This window comes from Oncorhynchus keta, chromosome 22 (assembly GCF_023373465.1).
Source record: "Oncorhynchus keta strain PuntledgeMale-10-30-2019 chromosome 22, Oket_V2, whole genome shotgun sequence".
NCBI lineage: Eukaryota > Metazoa > Chordata > Actinopteri > Salmoniformes > Salmonidae > Oncorhynchus > Oncorhynchus keta.
The window spans coordinates 31,783,590-31,803,900 of record NC_068442.1 but is presented as its reverse complement, the minus strand read 5'-3'; the positions used below and the strand labels follow the sequence as shown (position 1 = coordinate 31,803,900).

General features: G+C 42.0%; 1 protein-coding gene and 1 long non-coding RNA gene across 3 annotated transcripts in view; one reads left to right on the top strand and one right to left on the bottom strand.

The window, feature by feature from the left end:
* Positions 1–17,393, bottom strand: part of LOC118401348 (E3 ubiquitin-protein ligase znrf1-like) — a 46,538-nt gene extending 29,145 nt beyond the window's left edge. For both annotated transcript variants that reach the window (XR_008075521.1, XM_035798775.2), the window contains exons 1-2: positions 16,181–17,393; positions 3,435–3,530 (exon numbers count right to left, since the gene is read on the bottom strand). Coding sequence is in view for 1 of the 2 variants with exons in the window: in XM_035798775.2 (XP_035654668.1) it covers positions 3,435–3,530; positions 16,181–16,565 (481 nt within the window). In the remaining variant the exon portion in view is untranslated. The remainder of the gene's footprint in view (positions 1–3,434; positions 3,531–16,180) is intronic.
* LOC118401349 (uncharacterized) lies at positions 17,169–17,699 on the top strand. The gene is made up of 2 exons (XR_004829234.2): positions 17,169–17,305; positions 17,381–17,699. It is a non-coding gene; the product is annotated as an uncharacterized LOC118401349 (long non-coding RNA).
* Positions 17,700–20,311: the final 2,612 nt, after the last annotated feature.

Here is a 20,311-nt window from a genome sequence, read left to right as displayed (position 1 = left end):
TAAGGAGCTATGGCTTCAGCAGCTTCATCTGCATTACGCCAACCAGCCGGAGGGAGGGTTGAGACAGGTTAGTTGTGAGTGAGTGTGTGTGTTTGTGTACATGCAATGTGGTCTACAGTACAATGGATGGATTTAGGTCTAGGTCAGGGCTCTCCAACCCTGTCCCTGGAGACCTACCGTCCTGTTGGTTTTCAATCCAACCCCTGTTGTAAACCAACTGGTTCACCTTATCAACCAGCTAATTACTAGAATCAGGTGAACTCAATTAGGGTTGGAGAGAACCTACAGGACAGTAGCTCTCCAGGAACAGGGTTGGAGAGCCCTGGTCTAGGTCTTCACACTGCAATGTACAGTGCATCATGCCTACAGGGCTCTCTGTATACGGCTTATGTACTATATGTTTGTGACTGTGTGGTGTGTATGTATTTTTATTTGTCTTAAATTGTTTAATTATTGTGGTTGCTAAGATAGGTTGTGTTTGTGTTTTCTAGGATTCTAGGGGTGTTCGTGAAGTGGTTGTTGAGTGAATGAATGTGCCACTGTTTTAGTGAACATGTGAGTATGAGCTGAAGAGTGAGGCCTTGGTATACGCAGTCCACGTGAGCTGACCACTGTGTCTTTTTTGGGCTACGACTTTGTATGCTTAAATATAGCCCTTGAATAGAGAGGATAGAGTTGGAGAGAAAGAGAGAGAGAGAGAGAGAGAGAACAAACTACTTTCCTCCTATTTGATGTGTTTGGGGAGAATGCCAAATCTCTGTTGGTAATATACTGTATGCAAATGACACTGAGTGTGGAAGGAGTTTATCAGCTAAATATTACATGAATAATTCAATACAGTCAAGATATTACATTGTCTCATATCATTTTGATGGAACTTCTGTTAATGCACTGCTATTTCTGTATTATCTGGGTGTAACTTACGTGTCACCCCATGTTCAATACCCACTGGGGTAGATGGGAGTTCATGGAGCTAAGCACCAGTAAATACCACAGGGTATACAACACAATAATGTTTGGCATTTCAAACCCTTAACCAATATCACAATGCAAACCTTGTTGGCCAGATACCCACACAATGTATGTATTGTCTATCTCATTATTTCTCGATAGACACACACAACTCTGTAAATGCTCCACAAACAGAAACACAGTAAGTATATAGACAGGCACACACATTTATCACGGGCCACTGCAGGCAGGGTGTGTGTGTGTGTGTGTGTGTGTGTGTGTGTGTGTGTGTGTGTGTGTGTGTGTGTGTGTGTGTGTGTGTGTGTGTGTGTGTGTGTGTGTGTGTGTGTGTGTGTGTGTGTGTGTGTGTGTGTGTGTGTGTGTGTGTGTGTGTGTACATTGGCCTTGCAGAGACGAGATCTGCTGATGTGTGACAGGCAGTGGGCCCAGCTGATTGACAATAGACCACAGAGCATTCTGGGAAATAAGATAAGCCACAGTCCTGTCCCTGTGTGTCACAAATGTAGGGGATTGCGGACAGAGGGGGGGGGGGCAAAATATGGAGAGAGAGACAGACTGTGAGAGAGAACAAAAGTGACAGAGAGAAGGAAAGAGATAATGATAGAGAGGTATAGTGGAAGAGATGGAGAGGGGGAGAAAAAGTAAGAAAAAAAAGAGTGACAGGGAAGTGGAAAACCACACAAACAAGGAGAAATGTATCTTCTTACTCCTCTCCAATCTTACTCTTTATCAGCCATCACTGTATCACTCTTCGTACTCTTCCATCAATCCCAGTCAGTTTCTCTTTTTATTTCTTCTCACTATCTCAATCAATCTTTTACCCCCATTCATTTTCAGCCTCTCATCGATCTCCTTCTCCCTCTCCCTATGTGTCCAGGCACACCTGGCCTTAAATGTGCCCCAGAAAGCAGACTGGTCATATGTGACACATAGCCCACAGGGTCACCTTCAGCCCCAGACAGACCAGACAGGCTGGGCCGGACAGTCAGTCAGTCAGTCACACAGGGCTGCCCAAGACTACAGGCAGACAGATATCTCAGCCAGCCACACTGACAATCACACAACCTGGAGCCAGGCAGGCACACAGGGAAAAGAACAGCAAACAGGCACCCATAATGTCCTGGAAAGGCTGATTGTATACCTGAATCGACTTTGAAAATACTGTGCTCAGGGAGTCAAGACAGGTATACATGTGACTCGTTTCAGGAAACTAGGTGTATGTCGTCACTACTTCACAGTAAAAGCATTTGAACGTAAACATGTATTTTTTAATCTAAATCCATTTTTTGGCAGAAATTCCTTCTGGAACATGTGAACTTTTGTGTGTCTTAATAACAAACTTGTATGCCATCTGTAAAATACAAATAAAATGGTTAAATTACGAGCCTAGTTGGTTTAGCCAAGGAAAAAGAGGGGCATCTTCCCGCTAGCCCCAAAAAAGACAGGAGCCTTCCCTCTACCATTTTCTATCTCTGTCTCTACTTTTATCCAATGTAAAAAACACAATTTCAAATGTTGCTATATACTGTAAGAATAAATCAAGTCGTTCGGTCACATTTACAGTACCAGTCAAAAGTATGGACACACCTACTCATTCCAGGGGTTTTCTTTAATTGTACTATTTTCTACATTGTAGAATAATAGTAAAGACATCAAAACTATGAAATGACACATATGGAATCATGTAGTAACCAAAAAAGTGTTAAACAAATCAAAATATATTTCATATTTGAGATTATTCGAAGTAGCCACTTTTTGCCTTGATGACAGCATTACACAAAAAACTATTGTAGCGCTAATCTATGTATTTGGCTACTGTATGGTACATGTAGATCAGGCTTTTCTTGTTTGGATACTGTGATTACTTGAGTACAAGCAGGTCAAGCCATTGATATAGAAATACAGGATTCTAATTCTATATCTACTGTATTTGACAATTATGAACTCCAGTACTATCCTATCGAGACACGCCCCTAGACAGACAGACAGACAGACAGACAGACAGACAGACAGACAGACAGACAGACTAAGTAGTGCTATGGAGAGAGTCTATGGAGGCAATAACACACCAACGTGACCCCAGCTCTGGTACTAGAGAGACGGGCCACATAGAGTTCACAGCTACATTCCTACAGTCACAGCCAGCATCATTTGAGTAAAATGGGGAAGAAAGGCTACATGAACCAGAGAGAGATGGATGGATGAAGAGATGGCAAGAATTTGAAGTAGGAAAAGAGAGAGACAGGGAAGAGGAGAAGGTTTCAGAGATTCACATGGAGGAAAAGTGGCAGACGTGAGGGGAAGGAAGCAGAGATGAGGAGGGAGGAAGCAGAGATGAGGAGGGAGGAAGCAGAGATGAGGAGAGAGGAAGCAGAGATGAGGAGGGAGGAAGCAGAGATGAGGAGGGAGGAAGCAGAGATGAGGAGGGAGGAGGCCATATTGTATGAGGAAGGGTGTCTCACCGTTGTAGGACAGGCGGGGCTTGCTTAGACACATGATGAAGTGCACCTCCATCTCATTAGACGCCACAGACTTGGAGCAGACAGGACACTTGAACCCTGTGGAGAAAGAGAGGGAGGATTGGTTAGACTTTATTGTATGCATGTTACACTGGCTCTCTGGCTCTCACTGCCACCATCCAACTCATAACAGTGAATAAGTGAACCAAATGATCCTAGATTATTACAAACCAGTGTTCCCAACTAGAATGGGGCACCACAAAAAGTGGCATCAACCATGTAGACTCACATTGAATCACTCTGTCTGTCTGTGTCTCTCTGTCTGTCTGTGTCTCTCTGTCTGTCTGTGTCTCTCTGTCTGTCTGTGTCTCTCTGTCTGTCTGTGTCTCTCTGTCTTTCTGTGCGTGTCGGTCTTTTCAAGTCATTCCCCTTTGCATGTAATACAGAGCTGTCTCTTATTCACTATGTAATAAACATGTAGTAATCTGTAAAAATGATGAATGTTAACCTGCATATTAAAAGACATTGCCGATGAAAATGAGCTATGTTGCTAAATCTGGTAAGATAATTGTTGTGCATGGTCCCTGAATAATAAAAAATGAAATGTTGATACAAATGAAAGACGTACAATGTGTATATCCCATTCCAAATAGCATACATACATTACTGCAAAGCTCTATCTTAGCTATCTCTCTTACGATGTTTGTTTTCAGCTTTGTGCATATTACAGAATTAGCAAAGCACATAAAAGGAGATTACATCAATGCCTGGCGTGGCTCTCCCTCCAACCACATGAGTTGAGTTTTGCATCATGAGTCCTCAATACTGTTTTAACACAGACACCAGTAGTGTTCAGATGGCTGCACCCAACACTACAGAACTACCATAAGCACAGACACCAGGGCTCTGTCCAAACGGCACCCTATCCCCAACCCTGGTCAAAAGTAGTGCACTATATATGGAACAGGGTGCCATTTGGGACTCAACTCAGTAGTGTTTAACTGGCCGCTGCATCAAACCCTGTACATTTACATATTTACCATCCCAGATCCCCAGCAAATGGCTGGACTTGCCAGTCTTTTTGGGCACAACAGCAGGCCATTATCACGTTGGTCATTGAACCACTCAGTCCAGGGACCACGCTGTTCTGTGTTTACATTGCCAAAAATAATCTCAGCTGTGCCAAAATCAGCTTGTTTTTGGTCCAATGTCAACTATACAGTCATAAAGGTTGTTGCTATTCATTCCTTGTTACGTATTTTCTCTTTATTCAGACAATATTGAAAGTACATGTTGGATACAGGTAGCAGAGAGATCGCATGAATGTGTCAGGGGTGGGTTTTGTACCCATATCGTTCATGTATACTTGGGAGACTGCAGCACTATTGCTGCTCCACGCTCCCGCACCAGAATGTGTGTTTTAATGTTAATGCTAAGTCAATATTTATTCATTACTTCGGTGGGATCAGAGTCTAAACTCTTACTTTGAGACTTGTCTGGTTGGTCTGAGTCTGTCTGGGGTTCACCTAGAAAGCATAAAGCAATAACCAGACAGACCAGCACAGTCAGGAAGAGATGGAGAGATGAAAAGAAAAGTGAATGAGCCAGCTTTATAAATGAGAGAAAGAGAGTAAGGGGGGGAACTGGAACGAAACAGCAAGTATGACAAAGGGATGAGGGTGGGATTGATAGATAGAGGGAGCAACTAAGAAAGATAAAAGTAAACCTAGTCAGTCAGTAAACCGAAGCCCCACCCCCCCATGACAGCTGACCCACATTTCCCCTGGCTGCTATTTTCAGCCCCCACTTAGGGACAGACAGAGAGAGGAATGGAAGACATTTGAGAAACAATAGAGGTGCAGGAGAAAGGTAGAGTGAGGACGTTCTATGAGAGATGGTAGGATGTGATGGACAGAGACAGTCCATGGATCACCTCCCAGAAGGCAAGAGGCCAAAGAGGCCCTATCTGTAAATGGCAATGCAGACAGTATATGGCAACAGCTCTATGTCCATTTCAATGATCAAAGAAATGTTCAGAGTTCACATGACGATACTGTGGACCTCTTTTTGTGTGTGTTCTCATCCATCCACTGGCAGCACTGAAAAGAAATCAGTCTCTGAGAACATACTGTAACTGAGAAATACCACTCGTTGCTTGGAACAACTAAAGTTTACAGTAAGTCATGGGGGATTCATTGTATTCTAGGAAACTGTGAGGTTAAATAGGGACCATTAAAGTAAATCACAAGACTGCATGAAAACATAAGCAAACAAAGATATCCCCTACAGTGAACACAGAGTGTTTCATGAACACAGAGCTGGCCCTTCATCAAACCACTAACAAGACATACTTCATACTGGCAGAGAGAGTACAAATATCAACACAATACAATGTCCCAACCTGAAACTAACCATCACAGCAGATTCATTATACCCTACTAAGTAATAGTACAGCCACTGTTTACTTACCCTGAACAATGTACAGTATAGTTGTCACACTGTATAGATATCAAGCCATTGGTATAGGCCTAGTAACTATGGAGTGGACATGCTCTGTTTCTACAGAAGTGAAATAGAGCCGTCACACTCTGTTAAAGTGTCACATGGCACCTCTCCACAAAGCTGACACATTTCTCAACCCAAGCCAACTGACTCAATCTTTACTCCGTGCATTTTTTATGATACCTCTGTAGTCCTGCCCCATTCCCCATGGTCAATGATTAAGAATTAAAATCCTTACAAAAATACTTGTGTCTCGGAAGCTCATAAAATGTCCATGACGGGCCACCAGCATTATGATAGCTTCCTTCCTTAGGATCATTACCCTCTCAATATATTCCCACTCCTCTCCATGTGTTAGACAGAGTAGAGAGGGAAAGCCATATCCTCTTTTAGGCAATGTTAAACAGCATTTACCGTTCTTCAGAAGTGCTTAAAATGTAAATGACTGTGATTTGAGGGTAAATTGTGAACATTACCCTCCCCATACCCACCAATGTTGTCTACACTTAGACTGAATCAATACAACAAGCTATCACAGTCTCACTGTAGATTTAGACGTTTTTTCACTTTTCTTCAAATGTGAACCGATTCAGGAAACTACGAGTATTCCGCAAGTCACGACTTCACAGTAGAGCTGTTTGAACGTAAAAAATATATTTCTTTAGCTAAATTAGTTTTTGGGCAGAAATGCCTTCTTGAACATGTGAACTTTCATGTGCCTTAATATAAAACCTGTATGCCATCTGTAAATATGAATAAAATTGTTAACTTACGAGCCTAGTTGGTTTAGCCACAGAAAAAGAGAGCAATCTTCCCACTAGCCAAGATTGGCTGAGATAATGAGTGGGCTGCACATGCCGAGAGATCGAGAGATTAGTTTGGATTGGTCTGCCATGTAGCATGTGTCTGTCTATTGGAGCTGGTCAGTATGTTTAGATAATCATGTGGAACGTGGCTTTTTAAAAAAAGTATTGTGTAGTAAAACTGTATAAACCTAATGTCAAGTTAAAGTGTACTGTTAGCTAGCTAACGTTAGCTGGCTAGCTAAGGTTATGTGCATGCTCTCCACTTTCTGGAGGACCGAGTTTTGAAATCAGTGAAATTCGAGTATGATAGCTAAGGAGATGGAGAAATCACCAGTCTGGATTACATCGTCAACCTAAGGGCAACGATGCATGGCATCAGACAGGAGACACGTCCAACCATGATGTATACTGGTATGATTTTCAGATATTACACATTTCTAATTTTGACAGAAAGTGGTTTCATTTCAAGTGTACTGTTAGCTAGCTAACGTTAGCTGGCTGTGTCGCTAGCTAACGTTATGTGTATGATCTTATAATTCGTATCTCAGACACATTTGTTTGACTAGTTAAAGCCATAGAACCTGGTTGGTTAGCTACCTGCAGATTCATGAGGGTAGTAACATCATGAGTTGATATTATGGTTCATTGTTTAGCTAGCTAGCTACATGTCTTAACAAAAGAGTCCACTCTAATGTTAGCTGGCTGGTTCGCAAACTAATGTTATGTCATGCTTTGGGATTAATTGTTTACCTAGCTAGCTATCTAGCTACATTTCTTAACAATAGACTCTCGTCTTAGTGTGCCAGAGCGCAAAATAACTGATGCATTTTTGAATGCTCAAAACCCGTTGAATATGAACGGTGTCAGTAAACGTCAGCAACAAAGTGTCATACAATTGAGTGATTTGTTCTCTCGTTATGTGTCTGGAAGTAGCTAGCCAATGTTAGCCAGTTAGCTTAGGTGCTTGACAGAGTGATAGGGCGAGTAATGTTCAGTGAGCTGTTCTCTCTCTCTCTCTCTTAGATATCTGGAAGTAGCTGGCAAGTTAGAACAGAATGGTTGGAGATGAGTGGGGCTAAGGCTTAAGAGGGTGTGAACAATGCTGAATGGGTATAGACAAAGAAGGGCTCTCCAATAGTACTACCAAAATATTGAAAGACGGTTTTCTCAAAGGTGAGTTTACAAGTTTATCAACTTTCAAAGCAGAATTACTTTCCCATTGTTTCCTCAAATGCAGTGAATGACATACAATTGTGTAGCTCTGCGTCTCTACTTTTATCCAGTGTAAAAAAACAGAAATGTAAATGTTACTACATAAGACCGAATCCAGGTGGTAAGTCAATCGATAGTAAGGCAATGGATAGTAAGGCAAGGTCATGCATCTGACAATCGTTCACTCATGTGGCACAAACACCACTGCGTAATTACAATTAATTCAACTCATTTACTCCCTAGGCCAACACTGTGAATCTCTCTTCTCATTCAAGGACAAATGTTAGCCAGATGAACCTGGGACTGAAACTTCAACTGGAAAACAAGGAAGGAAATGCAATGATATAGTTTTCTAGTTCCGAATGAATGAAGTACTAACTTTTAGACCTTAGTTTCCAGACGTTTCCAAAGACCTTCATCATGACTCATCCTCTGCTTCCAAGCCAACATACCATTTTCATTCATTGTAGCAATTCATTTAGCCAAATGTTCTGCTTCTGTCTTGAGCTTGAATTGACTTTATAGCAATCATGAATCTGTACGCTACATGAACCATGCATCTCTAGTTTAATGGAATTCCGTGTTATATCCTGAAGCATTCTGCATAAATGATACATAATATTTGATGGTTGATATAGATTAGAATATCAAAAAATAGCATGTATTCGATCAAAGGAGTCGGTTTCAGTGGGTTTAAAATCCATGGATGCCTACCCACATGTTCTCTTAAGCCTTCCATAAACATAAACATCTATAGGGAGTCTTCACATTAAGAAGACGCCCTCAGGGGCAGATCATTGGATTTTAAAGTCCCAATATCAATATTCAGATACATATTTTAATATCACTCACTTAGCTCATTGGTATCAATCTGTGACAAACCGGCTCGATTCGGTTCTAAATATCACACACTGCAGTTGAGGAACAATGGGATAGTAATTCTGCTTTGAAAGTTGATAAACTTGCAACCCCACTTTTGAAAAAATGGCCCTTGAATGTTTTGGTACACGAAGTGGAGCTCTTTGTCTACACCCATTCAGCATCGTTCACACCCTCTTAAGCCTTAGCCCCACCCATCTCTTTCACATGTGAAGTCATGTGCTGAACAGAGTGAGTAAGGAAGTGTAGAAAACAACCAATGATTTCAAGACTAAAAGTGGAGAAAGTGGTAGCAAAAACACACTTTATCTAGTCCTTGACCTACAGTATATCCTAATCTGACTTTGGTGCAGGTCATGTTGTTCTTCACATTTCCGTCTCTGGTAAACACACACTATATCAAATAAAAATCTAAGTTTGTCACATGCACAGGACACAGAATGTGTAAACAATACAGTGAAATGGTTACCTGCATATTTGCCTAGTAGCATCATCAAAAATAGAAAGTGTCCAGATAAATATTGTCTAAATATTATTAATTAAGAATTATTAGGTGATTTTTACCCAGACACACTGGGTCATTAGAAATAAAAGCTATAACCACCCCCAGCCACATCTAGCTAAGTGGATGGGTCACTATTGTCTAGACATGTACACATGTTTATGAAATACAATAGATGGCTGTAATCATCCCCAGATACACCTTTCTAACTTGATGGGGCATGTAAACATCTGGCGAAGTGGAGTCTTTTGTTCAGACATGTAGCTAGCTAGCTAAATAATTAACCTAATGGTGCTTTCAAAACATCTGGGAACTTGGAAAAATACAAGGTCAAATCATGACGTCAGTGATCTTCAGGTCGGAAAGTAGGAACTCTAGAAAGAGGCCTGAGTTCCTGAGTTAGAATTCAAAGTTGGATGACCGTTCAAAGAGATTTTTCCCAGTTGTCTTGAACGCACTGAAGTCAGAAGTCGGTGATTCTAAATTCAGAGATCCCATTTGTTTTGGACACGGCAATAATCCCAACTAGGGCTGTTATGGTGACCGTATTACCGCCACACCAGCGGTCACGAGTCATGACGGCAGTCAAATTCCACGTGACCGTTTAGTCACAGTAATTAGGCTTCTCCAAGCTCTGATGCTGCTGATGGTCATTAGTAGCCTACCTAATGTGCTAAATGCCTGATACTCAGCACACTATTGTCCCTCTAATCACTCTGACATCAATGACAACGTAATATATCTATAGGCTATGCACTTGCATGAGAAAACAGAGTGATGGCCTCCATTAAAAAGAGGAGGATCCCATCATCTTTCTACAGGCTAGGCATACTATATTTATTTATCAACTTTGCTAATATTAACCACATTGCTTCTATTTACAACAGGAGTATAGCCTACCTGGCTGGCATGAAAATGAACCACGGGAAAAGTGTCCTCAATTCCCTATTTAAGTGCACAGATTACATACATTTTTTCACTGCCCGTTTTTGAGACAGGTGCATGATAATGGACCATTCTAAATCAAAACTAATTTCACACATATATTATTTAGTATATGGAATAGTGTGATGGGTGAAAATATTATCTTGTGAATGATATATCAGCAGTTTAAGGTAAGAAACAGCGCATGCTTTTTTTCTCGACTTCAAATCACCTCATGTAGCCTAGCCCATAGGCCAATATGTTTTGATAAGGTTGTATCACAACTAAAGTGGACAAATAACTTCTTAAAATTAAGCTTAATAATCTGCTTTACAACAGGTATAGCGCCCAAATGGCATTCATAAGCAGCATGTGAGTTTCAAATTTGGGGAAGATAATTTTCACCATAAAAATGCACCTTTATAATAAAAGCATTTCATGCGTAATCACATTTGTGGTCACTTTTGAGAATGGCGTTAACGCTTATAGCCTACTGCCGTGTGCACTTTCCTGCACTTATAATGTGAAGAAATAGCCAAATAGTTTATCATGTTTTAAGCTAATTACTCTCATCTGTTGCATCAGGCTCATTCCTTAAAACAGTTTTTTTTATGCTAGTGGTTTTATTAATTTGGGATCTATCGCATCCCACAACTGTCCCAGACTATGTTTGGAATATTTATTTCTCACACAGAATAGAATAGGTCCACCTCCTATGCTATGGAGGATAGTAGATTGACATAGGCTAGGACTTTTGTAGTTCTTTACGCCTACTCATCTTGTCGGCTGACGAAAAGTAAATGTGGATAGTTCTTCCAATATCTTCAATATGCGTCTCGGAATTGGATAAGGACGTGCGCAGTTGCGTCCCTGATGTATTCGTCTTCACTTGTAGTCATGTGAGTGAGAGGTGCTTCGGCATGCAGCCGGGAGAAGGGAATTATAATTATTATATTCAGCCCAAGGGCACAATGGCCACTGGCCGCAAAAGGCATGGATTTTTTGGGGTGCATTACGGCCACACAAAGGGGATGCAGCCGGGAAATTCGAGGCATTATCAAGTCTTTGTCAAATTGTGAATGAGAGACTGATGAAGTCTGTACAGTTTCTCGCAAAACAACAAAGCAGAGCTCATGCCTTTCATGTCATCATTAGAGCTGTACCATGCAGCCTTAGAATGTATGAAAAATCAAAACATATAGCCCAACATTTTTATCACAACTAAAGTTAGATAAATAACTTTAAATTAAGCACATAGGTGGACCTGTTTCTTTGTTAACCGTTCAACACAGACTAGCCACATGTGTTCAGTCCCTCAAATCATTTGTAGAAAATATCCTTTTTATTTTATTCAGTTATATTCAACTGTATTCTTTATACTAGAAAATAATATACAAATAATGCCATGGAATTCTAAGCAAATCTTGTCCGCTAAATTAACTAGCGTAGCCCACAGCCATATGGCATAGCCAGATCAGGACCTAACATAAGGACAACTCAGAGTATGCTATTCTGTTCTTCTGAAATAGACTACATTTGCTTCATATCATGTTTCTTTAGATCTGTCTAAAATAAATCATGTATTTATTGTGATGGTGTAGGCTATATTACATGGATTTATTTGACTTTTTAAAATATAGATGTTCTAAAGGTCTGCATTATTGGCTTGTAGGCTGTGCGTGGATGCAAAATTTCATGACTGCCACAGCCCTAATCCCAACCCATACTACTAGTAATACTAACCGATTATCATAGCTAGCCACCACGCATGAATCTGCAGGTAGCTAAAGCTAACCAACTAGGTTCAATGTTAGCTAGCTAGCCAACATTAGGTTATAACTAGCAATGCAAATGGATTTCTGAAATACAAATAATATTACTAAAGAGATCACGCATGTAATGTTAGCTTGGGAGCCAGCTAGCTAACGTTAGCTAGCTAGCTAACAGTATGCTTTAACTTGCAATGAAAATGACTATCTGACAAACTTAGAAACGTGTAATATCTGAAAATGTAGCTAGCTAGACTCGTACCCATATGCATGTATGCTTCTCCCTCTCTGTCACAGATGCCATGGTTGGCCTTAGTCCAGAGATTTTCGACTCCCTCCGAAAGCAATCAAACGCTATAATTTTCTCCATCTCCTTTGCTATCATATTCTGCTTACACCGGGCATTCCACATATTTCAAAACTCAGTTCAAATTCTTCCGTGATAACAACACAAATTCAGGGCAGAAATGTTGAGAGCACTGTAGTAATACTTTTGCAGTTTTTATTGATATCTTTCAAAAAAGCTGCAGGAGAAAGTATTATCTACACATACTGAGCAGCTCATGTTATAGACCGAAGCATGCTACATGGTAGACCAATCTGAACTCATCTCTCGGCAAGTCCAACCCATCCATTCGGTCAAAAGCAGTGTACTATATGGGGAATAGGGTGCCATTTGGGATGTACACAGAGGAGAGAAGTCACCATTAAAGGTGCAGATGGGAGGTCTGTGGCTGCCTCTAGCTCCTGCTCTAATCAAATGGCAGGCAAGCAGTGTGACAGCTAGCTAGCTCCCTGTAATTCCCTGCTGTCTGGAAAGCCTCTGTCTCTCAGAAGAATAAACACCTTGCTGTTTCATGCCCTCTTTCTGTCATGTCAAGGACATCACTTGTTTACTGTCTATCACAGGTCATTAGACTAGACAACATGGATAAGCTTATTAAATGAGTGACCTTGTTTGTTAGTGTATGCCTGTGTGCATCTTCTTTCCACGTGTCTGGGCTGGATGTCCCTCTAATGATGATACTAAATGCTGGAGTGTGTCAGCATGTCTAGAGACCTGTTTAGTCCAGAATACAGGATATTATGCCCATACATGGACTGTAGCCATTTGATTACATCACATCCAACTCAATCGCAACTCAGACAACTCTTTACCTTACCGGAAGGAACAGCAGTTTCCATGGAAACAGCAGAATGAGAAAGGTAAAGACGGAGAGGGAGATGGGGAGGAGGGAGCTGTGAGAGAGACATACTGACCTATTGTTGTGTTCCTCACTAAACTCCTTGATTGCAGGAGGTAATGTGGCCTTAGATACAGGTGAAATGAGGGGTAGAGTGTGGGTTGGAGGGAGGTGTGTAATGGCATTGGGGTGTATTGTGTGGGAGAGACTAGGGTATCATTACACAGGGAATGAGACTGCTTTGCTGTGACGGGAAGCACTGGGAAACGATGTGATTTAGGTTTGTGATGCTAAATGACATAGAAAGCATCCTGTGATCAGTGTGATGCTTGCTATTCAGTGGCATCATCTGCCTTTTTGATTGACAGAGGCTAATGCCCCCTGCTACTGAAGTCAAAGGTTTATCTTTAGAAAGTCTCTGCTGTATATAGTGACAGGATTTAGTCCCTGCACCATGGCAACGGTTGCCACTGCCTTTGCCCTCACCCCCTGTCCTTTTAATTGGCCAGTTGTTTGCACTTGTGGCATCCTTTTATTAGAAAGGTCTGTCGGCTGTCACTCGACAATAGACTGACTGTGAAACACTGGTGACAGGAAGTCTGTCAGAGGAACATGTCAAGCCTCTCTCTCCCTCTCTCTCTTCCCCCTCTCCCTCCTTTCCTCCATCTCTCCCTATCTCCCTTCTTCCCTCTCTCCCTCCCTCGTCCTCTGCGTCTTGATGAAACAAGTGTGTGAGGATATTGTGAGGGTGGTATGGAGCAAGCAAGTGTTCATCTTGAAAATAGCAGTGACAAGAAACGTGGTTGTCACAGACGCAGCAACAGAAACTCCTCACTTAGCCATCCAGTGTAGAGTGTGTGTGTGTGTGTCTCGGAGTTTGTGTACACTGTGCTGAGACATTGGGAGAAGAGAGAGAGACAGAGATAGAGAAAGTGTGTGTATGAGGGGAAGGGAAAACATAAATAAATTGAGAATGACCTATATTGTTGAATTCCACTGCCAGACAGTTCAGCACAGATCTTCAGACGTTCAGTTCAGCACATCCCATCATTCTTAAAAGACTTGCCACTAAAACCCAGCCACAACACTGTGTCTACAGTAGCATGCGTGTGTATGTGTTCATGTGTGTTATCATCATTATTTACATTTAAATTAAAATGGCGGTGTACACAAGTGAATGATTGCTTATGGCTTTAATTTTAGAACAATTACATTGGCTTCTGCTCCAAAGAGAGTTCAGTCAGTGCCTCTGCTCTGCTCAAATCAGTGTGTGATTACTTATCTCTGTGATGGGTGAGTGAGCACCATGGGTCTATCACAGGAGGAGAGATTACACAGACCATTGCTAAGGGGTCTCTAATCTGAGAGTGCATAACAACAACAGTAGGTGAGCAATTTACTAAGTAACAATGTAGACGGGACTCTGTTCAGGAACTGGATCAGTGAAACTGTTTGCTCCTGGATCAAGCAGTTGGCTATCACAATGAGGTTTCCTGCCAGGATCAGACTAATCAGCAGTCATACAATATTAATTAAGAGTATTAATAAAGTATCAATAAGGCTGCATGGAAAATGGCAGGCCAAAACAGTCCAGTTGGTAAATATCAGAAGGCTCTGCAAATATTAATGCTTCCAGCCTAAAAAGTGTGTCGGCATGTATACCATTGTCATAGGGGATTTCTGATGTGACCTTGTGTCAGACTTTGGGTTTTAAAGTATGAATTACATTGTTTATTATGCTGCAGAACTGTCTACTGTCATGGTGGCACCTCACCAGAGTCTTTCATGCTTTGCAGACCGTGAGTACTGTTTTTAGTTTGACTAATCAGTTGTTGCTGTTTTTTTGTTTTTTTTACCTTTATTTTACGAGGCAAGTCAGTTAAGAACAAATTCTTATTTTCAATGACAGCCTAGGAACAGTGGGTTAACTGCCTGTTCAGGGGCAGAATGACAGATTTGTACCTTGTCAGCTCGGGGATTTGAACTTGCAACCTTCCGATTACTAGCCCAACACTCTAACCACTAGGCCCCATGTGTCAGAGTTGAAGGCAACAAGATGTCTGACCAATGCTCCACTGAGATAAGAGAAAGGCTCCAAGAAATTTCCAGAAAATAAAATGTTTTAATGGTTCTTTCAATCAATTCAAATCCATACTATGATAGGAATGTGACCACACCAGACTGGAGAGTTTGAAATTGGTCAAATGTAAGATCTGGTGTCTCTGTCTTCCTTCTACCCCCCGCCCCTCACTCCCTCACCACTTCCCAAGGGCACTTGACGGAGGCACCTGTGATCAGCCCTATTAATAGCCATTTTACAGAGAGGACAGAGAGAGACTCCATGTCTTGAGAACAGGGCTGAATTATCTACTTGAAGCAGGACCAGAGCCGTATCCGTTATGGGAGCGTCTCAGTCATCAAAAGGAACAGCAGGGTCACCTAGCAATAAAAGGCAAACAGTCTGGACGTTGACGCCTGACATTCCCTCTTGTGGGTTGCTGGATTGGGCTTTGGTAATGAGTGCCTGGGGACCTGAGCCAGTGTCGTCAGTATTCTGCAGCTCAGGCCCTGACAAGCCCAGTCAGTGAGACAGATGATAGCTGTGCATCATCTTATGTGTACATAAGGTAGATAAGGTCAGACACTCAATGAACCCCTGGTTAACTGCCCTGATGCACACACATGCGCACACACACACACACACACACACACACACACACACACACACACACACACACACACACACACACACACACACACACACACACACACACACACACACACACACACACACACACACACACACACACACACACACACACACACACACACACACACACACACTAATTCATTAATGAAGTTCCATGGATGGCAGGGAAGTTTGCTGATGACATCAAGGCCTAATGTCATTGTAATACCCTGATAACTGTGATGTGTGCAGCCAGCCATGGTTGGCTGTGTTGATACTTACCACTGTGGGCGCTAAACCACCGGGGTGCAATGTGCAGGGGCAAGGTGTCTGCCAACGACCCTCGGGAGCCCAGATAGAGCATACCATCCGTGTGATGCCCGCTGCCCGTTTCCTGGTAGCCGTTACCATGGGAGGCGTTAGTGCCAGACCCCCCTCCAGCCCTGTCCGAGTCTGTTCCTCTGGGGGTATAAAAACCAAAGGGCACCGTAGGACTATGTTCTATGCCCATCCCAGCCACAGAACTCACTGAGCGACTGCGTAACCCCATAGTGCCACTTGGTCGGTAGTGCCCAAAGTGGGCCGAGGGTGCCACTGCGCTGTCATCCGCCGAGACACCGTGAAAAGCACCCCGGGGCCGCCCTGTCGTACTCTGCTTGCCCCCCATCCAAATCGCCCGATAAAATTGGGTGGGGGCTGTTGAAACGGGGCTCCCGCAGAGAGTCGAGAGCCGTCACTGGAATCGCCCCCGACACGCCTGTCTGCAGTGCACTTGATCGCCTCTTGCCAGGGACAAAACGGCAGCTTTAAAAAATCCCGGTTGTCAAGTCTGACTAAAGCAGCTGTGTATAACAGACGCAACAGCCCATTTCCCTGACAGGAACATGAGCGACTCGAATGTTTTGATTCAGCTCAACAGAGAAAAACGATCATTTATAGGAGGATGATGTCAAATGAATGACAGAAAAACAACTCCCTTTGATGAAGATAAGCAAAACGCAAAACGTTTTCCCCTCACAACGAATGCAGGACAGCCTGCTCCAAATCACAACAGGGATGATGACAAGCACAAAGCGCAACAACGGTTCCGACAGTCGCGCTTCCCTGCAGTAGGCTAGGCTACCCCCCTTTAATGTTATTATTTTTGTCTTGAAGAGTGGTTCAGCTGATCATAACCATATCCATGACAACTGTTGCTGTCTGTCTGCCAGTCTGTCTTTCCAACGACATACGTGTGTCCGGGTCCGCTTGTTCTCCGGTTCCCGGAGATTTGGGTCAATGTATGCCGCTCCCCTGCATTCTCATATCCGCGCGCTCGCTCTCACTCCTTGCTGCTGGTAGACAATGGAGGCGTTCAGTGCGCATACTCGGATTAACAATGTAACGCGTGTGAATAGGGAATATACAGTAAGTAGTCTATATATATTCTTAATCACGAGGAATTGATTAAAATATTGTCCTAATTGTCTGTTTATCTTTTAGAAATCCAATGAAGGCTCATGTCTGGCTCGCCCCAGGCTACCAAGTCAGACGAACGCAGTGTGAGCAGAGGACAGAGATTGATATGAGCTAGTAACGCTGTCATAACCAAGTTAACATGCAGATGGCACAGCATTCATATTTTTTATGCTGAATTATTGAGATTGTTGACAAATGACAATTAGCAGCCTAAAGGTATTTCCCCCAAATAGGCCTATTGGTTATTGGCATGAATTTATCACGCAATTATCATACAACTGTTTATTATTGGTTCTTAAACTATACATTTAAAAAACAATAAACACTATTAACCATTGACAAACCCTTTATAAACGTTACGTAAATTATTACTGCCGCTGTTTGCTATTAATGAGAAAACTATTATTCATGCATGCATCAAAGTTGAAAGACAAATGATATACCATGAACACATCGTGTGTGTGGAATGTATCAGTATGATGAGGATGATCTCTTGGATTTAGGCTAATGAGCAGGTTTGAGTGACATCACAGTCGGGAGTGACAGACACCTGTCACTCCCATTCACTCCTGCAGAATAAAGCCAGTCTAACACACAGATTCTCTGATTCTCATATCTGAGATCAAATAACCCAATGCAGGACATCACTGTTGATGTATAGTTATTGCTGCTGCATTAAACATACACAGACATACTGTACAGGCACATACACACACACACACACACACACGCACGCACGCACGCACGCACGCACGCACGCACACACACACACACACACACACACACACACACACACACACACACACACACACACACACACACACACACACACACACACACACACACACACACACACACACACACACACACACTAATTAAAATGCCAATCTGGCCCTCATACCTTCATGGACACTTAATCCACAGCTTCCTATTGGCTCATTCAATCATCCCTCTCCTCTCCCTTGTAATTACTGCCCAGGTCATTGCTGTAGATGAGTACCGGTATGTGTTCTCAGTCAACGTACCTGTTAAAATAAGAGTCAAATAAATCAAAACAATTAGGGAAATCTACCAACTGCTTTTTAAGAAGGGGCAATTCCATGGTAACAGAATGATGCTGAGACTCGAATTCTTTCACTGTAAAATGTATGTCAAAATGCAGATACAACGTTTGGTAACAGAATCATGGCACAAAGAGCACAACCCATCATTATGTTACCAATCTTTGAATCTGCACGGTTCTTCAAGTGATTTTGTAAAATCTTCTGTGGAAATTGTTCAAAGTAGTCCTTGTTTATAGAGTTGTATGGTTTGTTTAACCTTGCAATCATTGTTTTTTGTTTGACATACATTTAAAGTGAGAAATCTGAGTCTGAGGATCATTCTGTTATCATGGAACGGCTCAAAGGTAACCCAACGGGGCCGCAAGATGGTGCTATTATTCATTTGAAGTTGTTTGTCATAGGGTTGTTGACAATATTCTGTTGTTTTTTTGCTTGTCAAAATTATAATACAATTTGTTTTTTATTCCCATAATGATACTAGCATACTCCTGTCTGAACATACTGGAATAAAATAATTTAAAACACTATACCAGAGAGCATCATTTAGCCACAGAGGATCAGTAGCCGCTAAGAAATAGCTGTGGAAAACATTTTATAGTAAGCACTTACTGTCATGAAGGCTGCAATTTGGGCAGCGCTTGCCAAACATAGAACAGCTTGTTGCATTGTGGCCATAGTCATATAATCCATAGAAGGATTTTGGAACCTTTAACCCCGGCACTTTGACTGTTAAACTGATGTTTACCCTAGAAATGGTTGCCAATCCTGATTGGAATGGAAACTGCATCTATGGATTATATTTCTATGGTTGGTTGTGGCTGTCAATGTATTTTGAAATTTGCAAAAAGCTAAATCACGAGAAAATCATAGCCATACAGTTTGGAAAGCAAATGCCTGCTGCTGAAAATGAATTACTAATCTGTCTGGAGAAGCTAACCACAATTTTTTAAATGATTCTGAGCGAACAGCGCTGTTTTTCAAAGTAGCTTATTTTAAGATAGGCTATTGATTTGCACGAGCGCATCGGCCATGACAGGTGAGTAGCCTAGGGTTCATCTTCATCATTGGGTGAGTCAGTGCCACTGGAAAGTCTATTTTGTAGCCTACTGCAACCTATAATATATACTGTATATATTTACTGAGTATAGCAAACATTAGGAACACCTTCCAAATATTGAGTTTCCCTCAGAACAGCCTCAATTCGTCAGGGACATGGACTTTACAAGGTGTCGAAAGTGTTCCACAGGGATCCTGGCCCATGACTCCAAGGCTTCCCACAGTTGTATCAAGTTGGCTGGGTGTCCTTTGGGTGGTGGACCATTCTTGATACACACTGGAAAATGTTGAGCGTGAAAAAACCAGCAGCATTGCAGTTCTTGACACAAACCAGTGCCCCTGGCAACTTTTACCATACCCCATTCAAAGGCACTTAAATATTTTGTCTTGCCCATTCACGCTCTGAATGGCACACATACACCATCAAATCAAGCCAAGCTTTATTTATACAGCACATTTCAGACATGGAATGCAACGCAATGTGATTTACAGGAAAAAAATGAATAAAAAACAATGAAAATAAAAGCAAAAACTTTACTACACAACAAACATAAGATAATACATAATTTACTGACACAAACTGAACTAAAAAGCACCCTAAGGAAAGTCACTGTTTTAAGATGTATTTTAAATACTGTATATCCACAGTTTCAGCCCCTCTCAGGTTCTCTGGCAGGCTATTCCAGAGACTGGGCGCATATTAACTGAAGGCTGCCTCTCCATGCCTCTTGGTCCTAGGCATTGAGATAGTTAAAAGGCCTTTGCAGCCTGAATGGAGGATGTTTTATGTACGAGCCGGTCCATAAGGGACGCTAATGTATTACTGGCTGGGCTG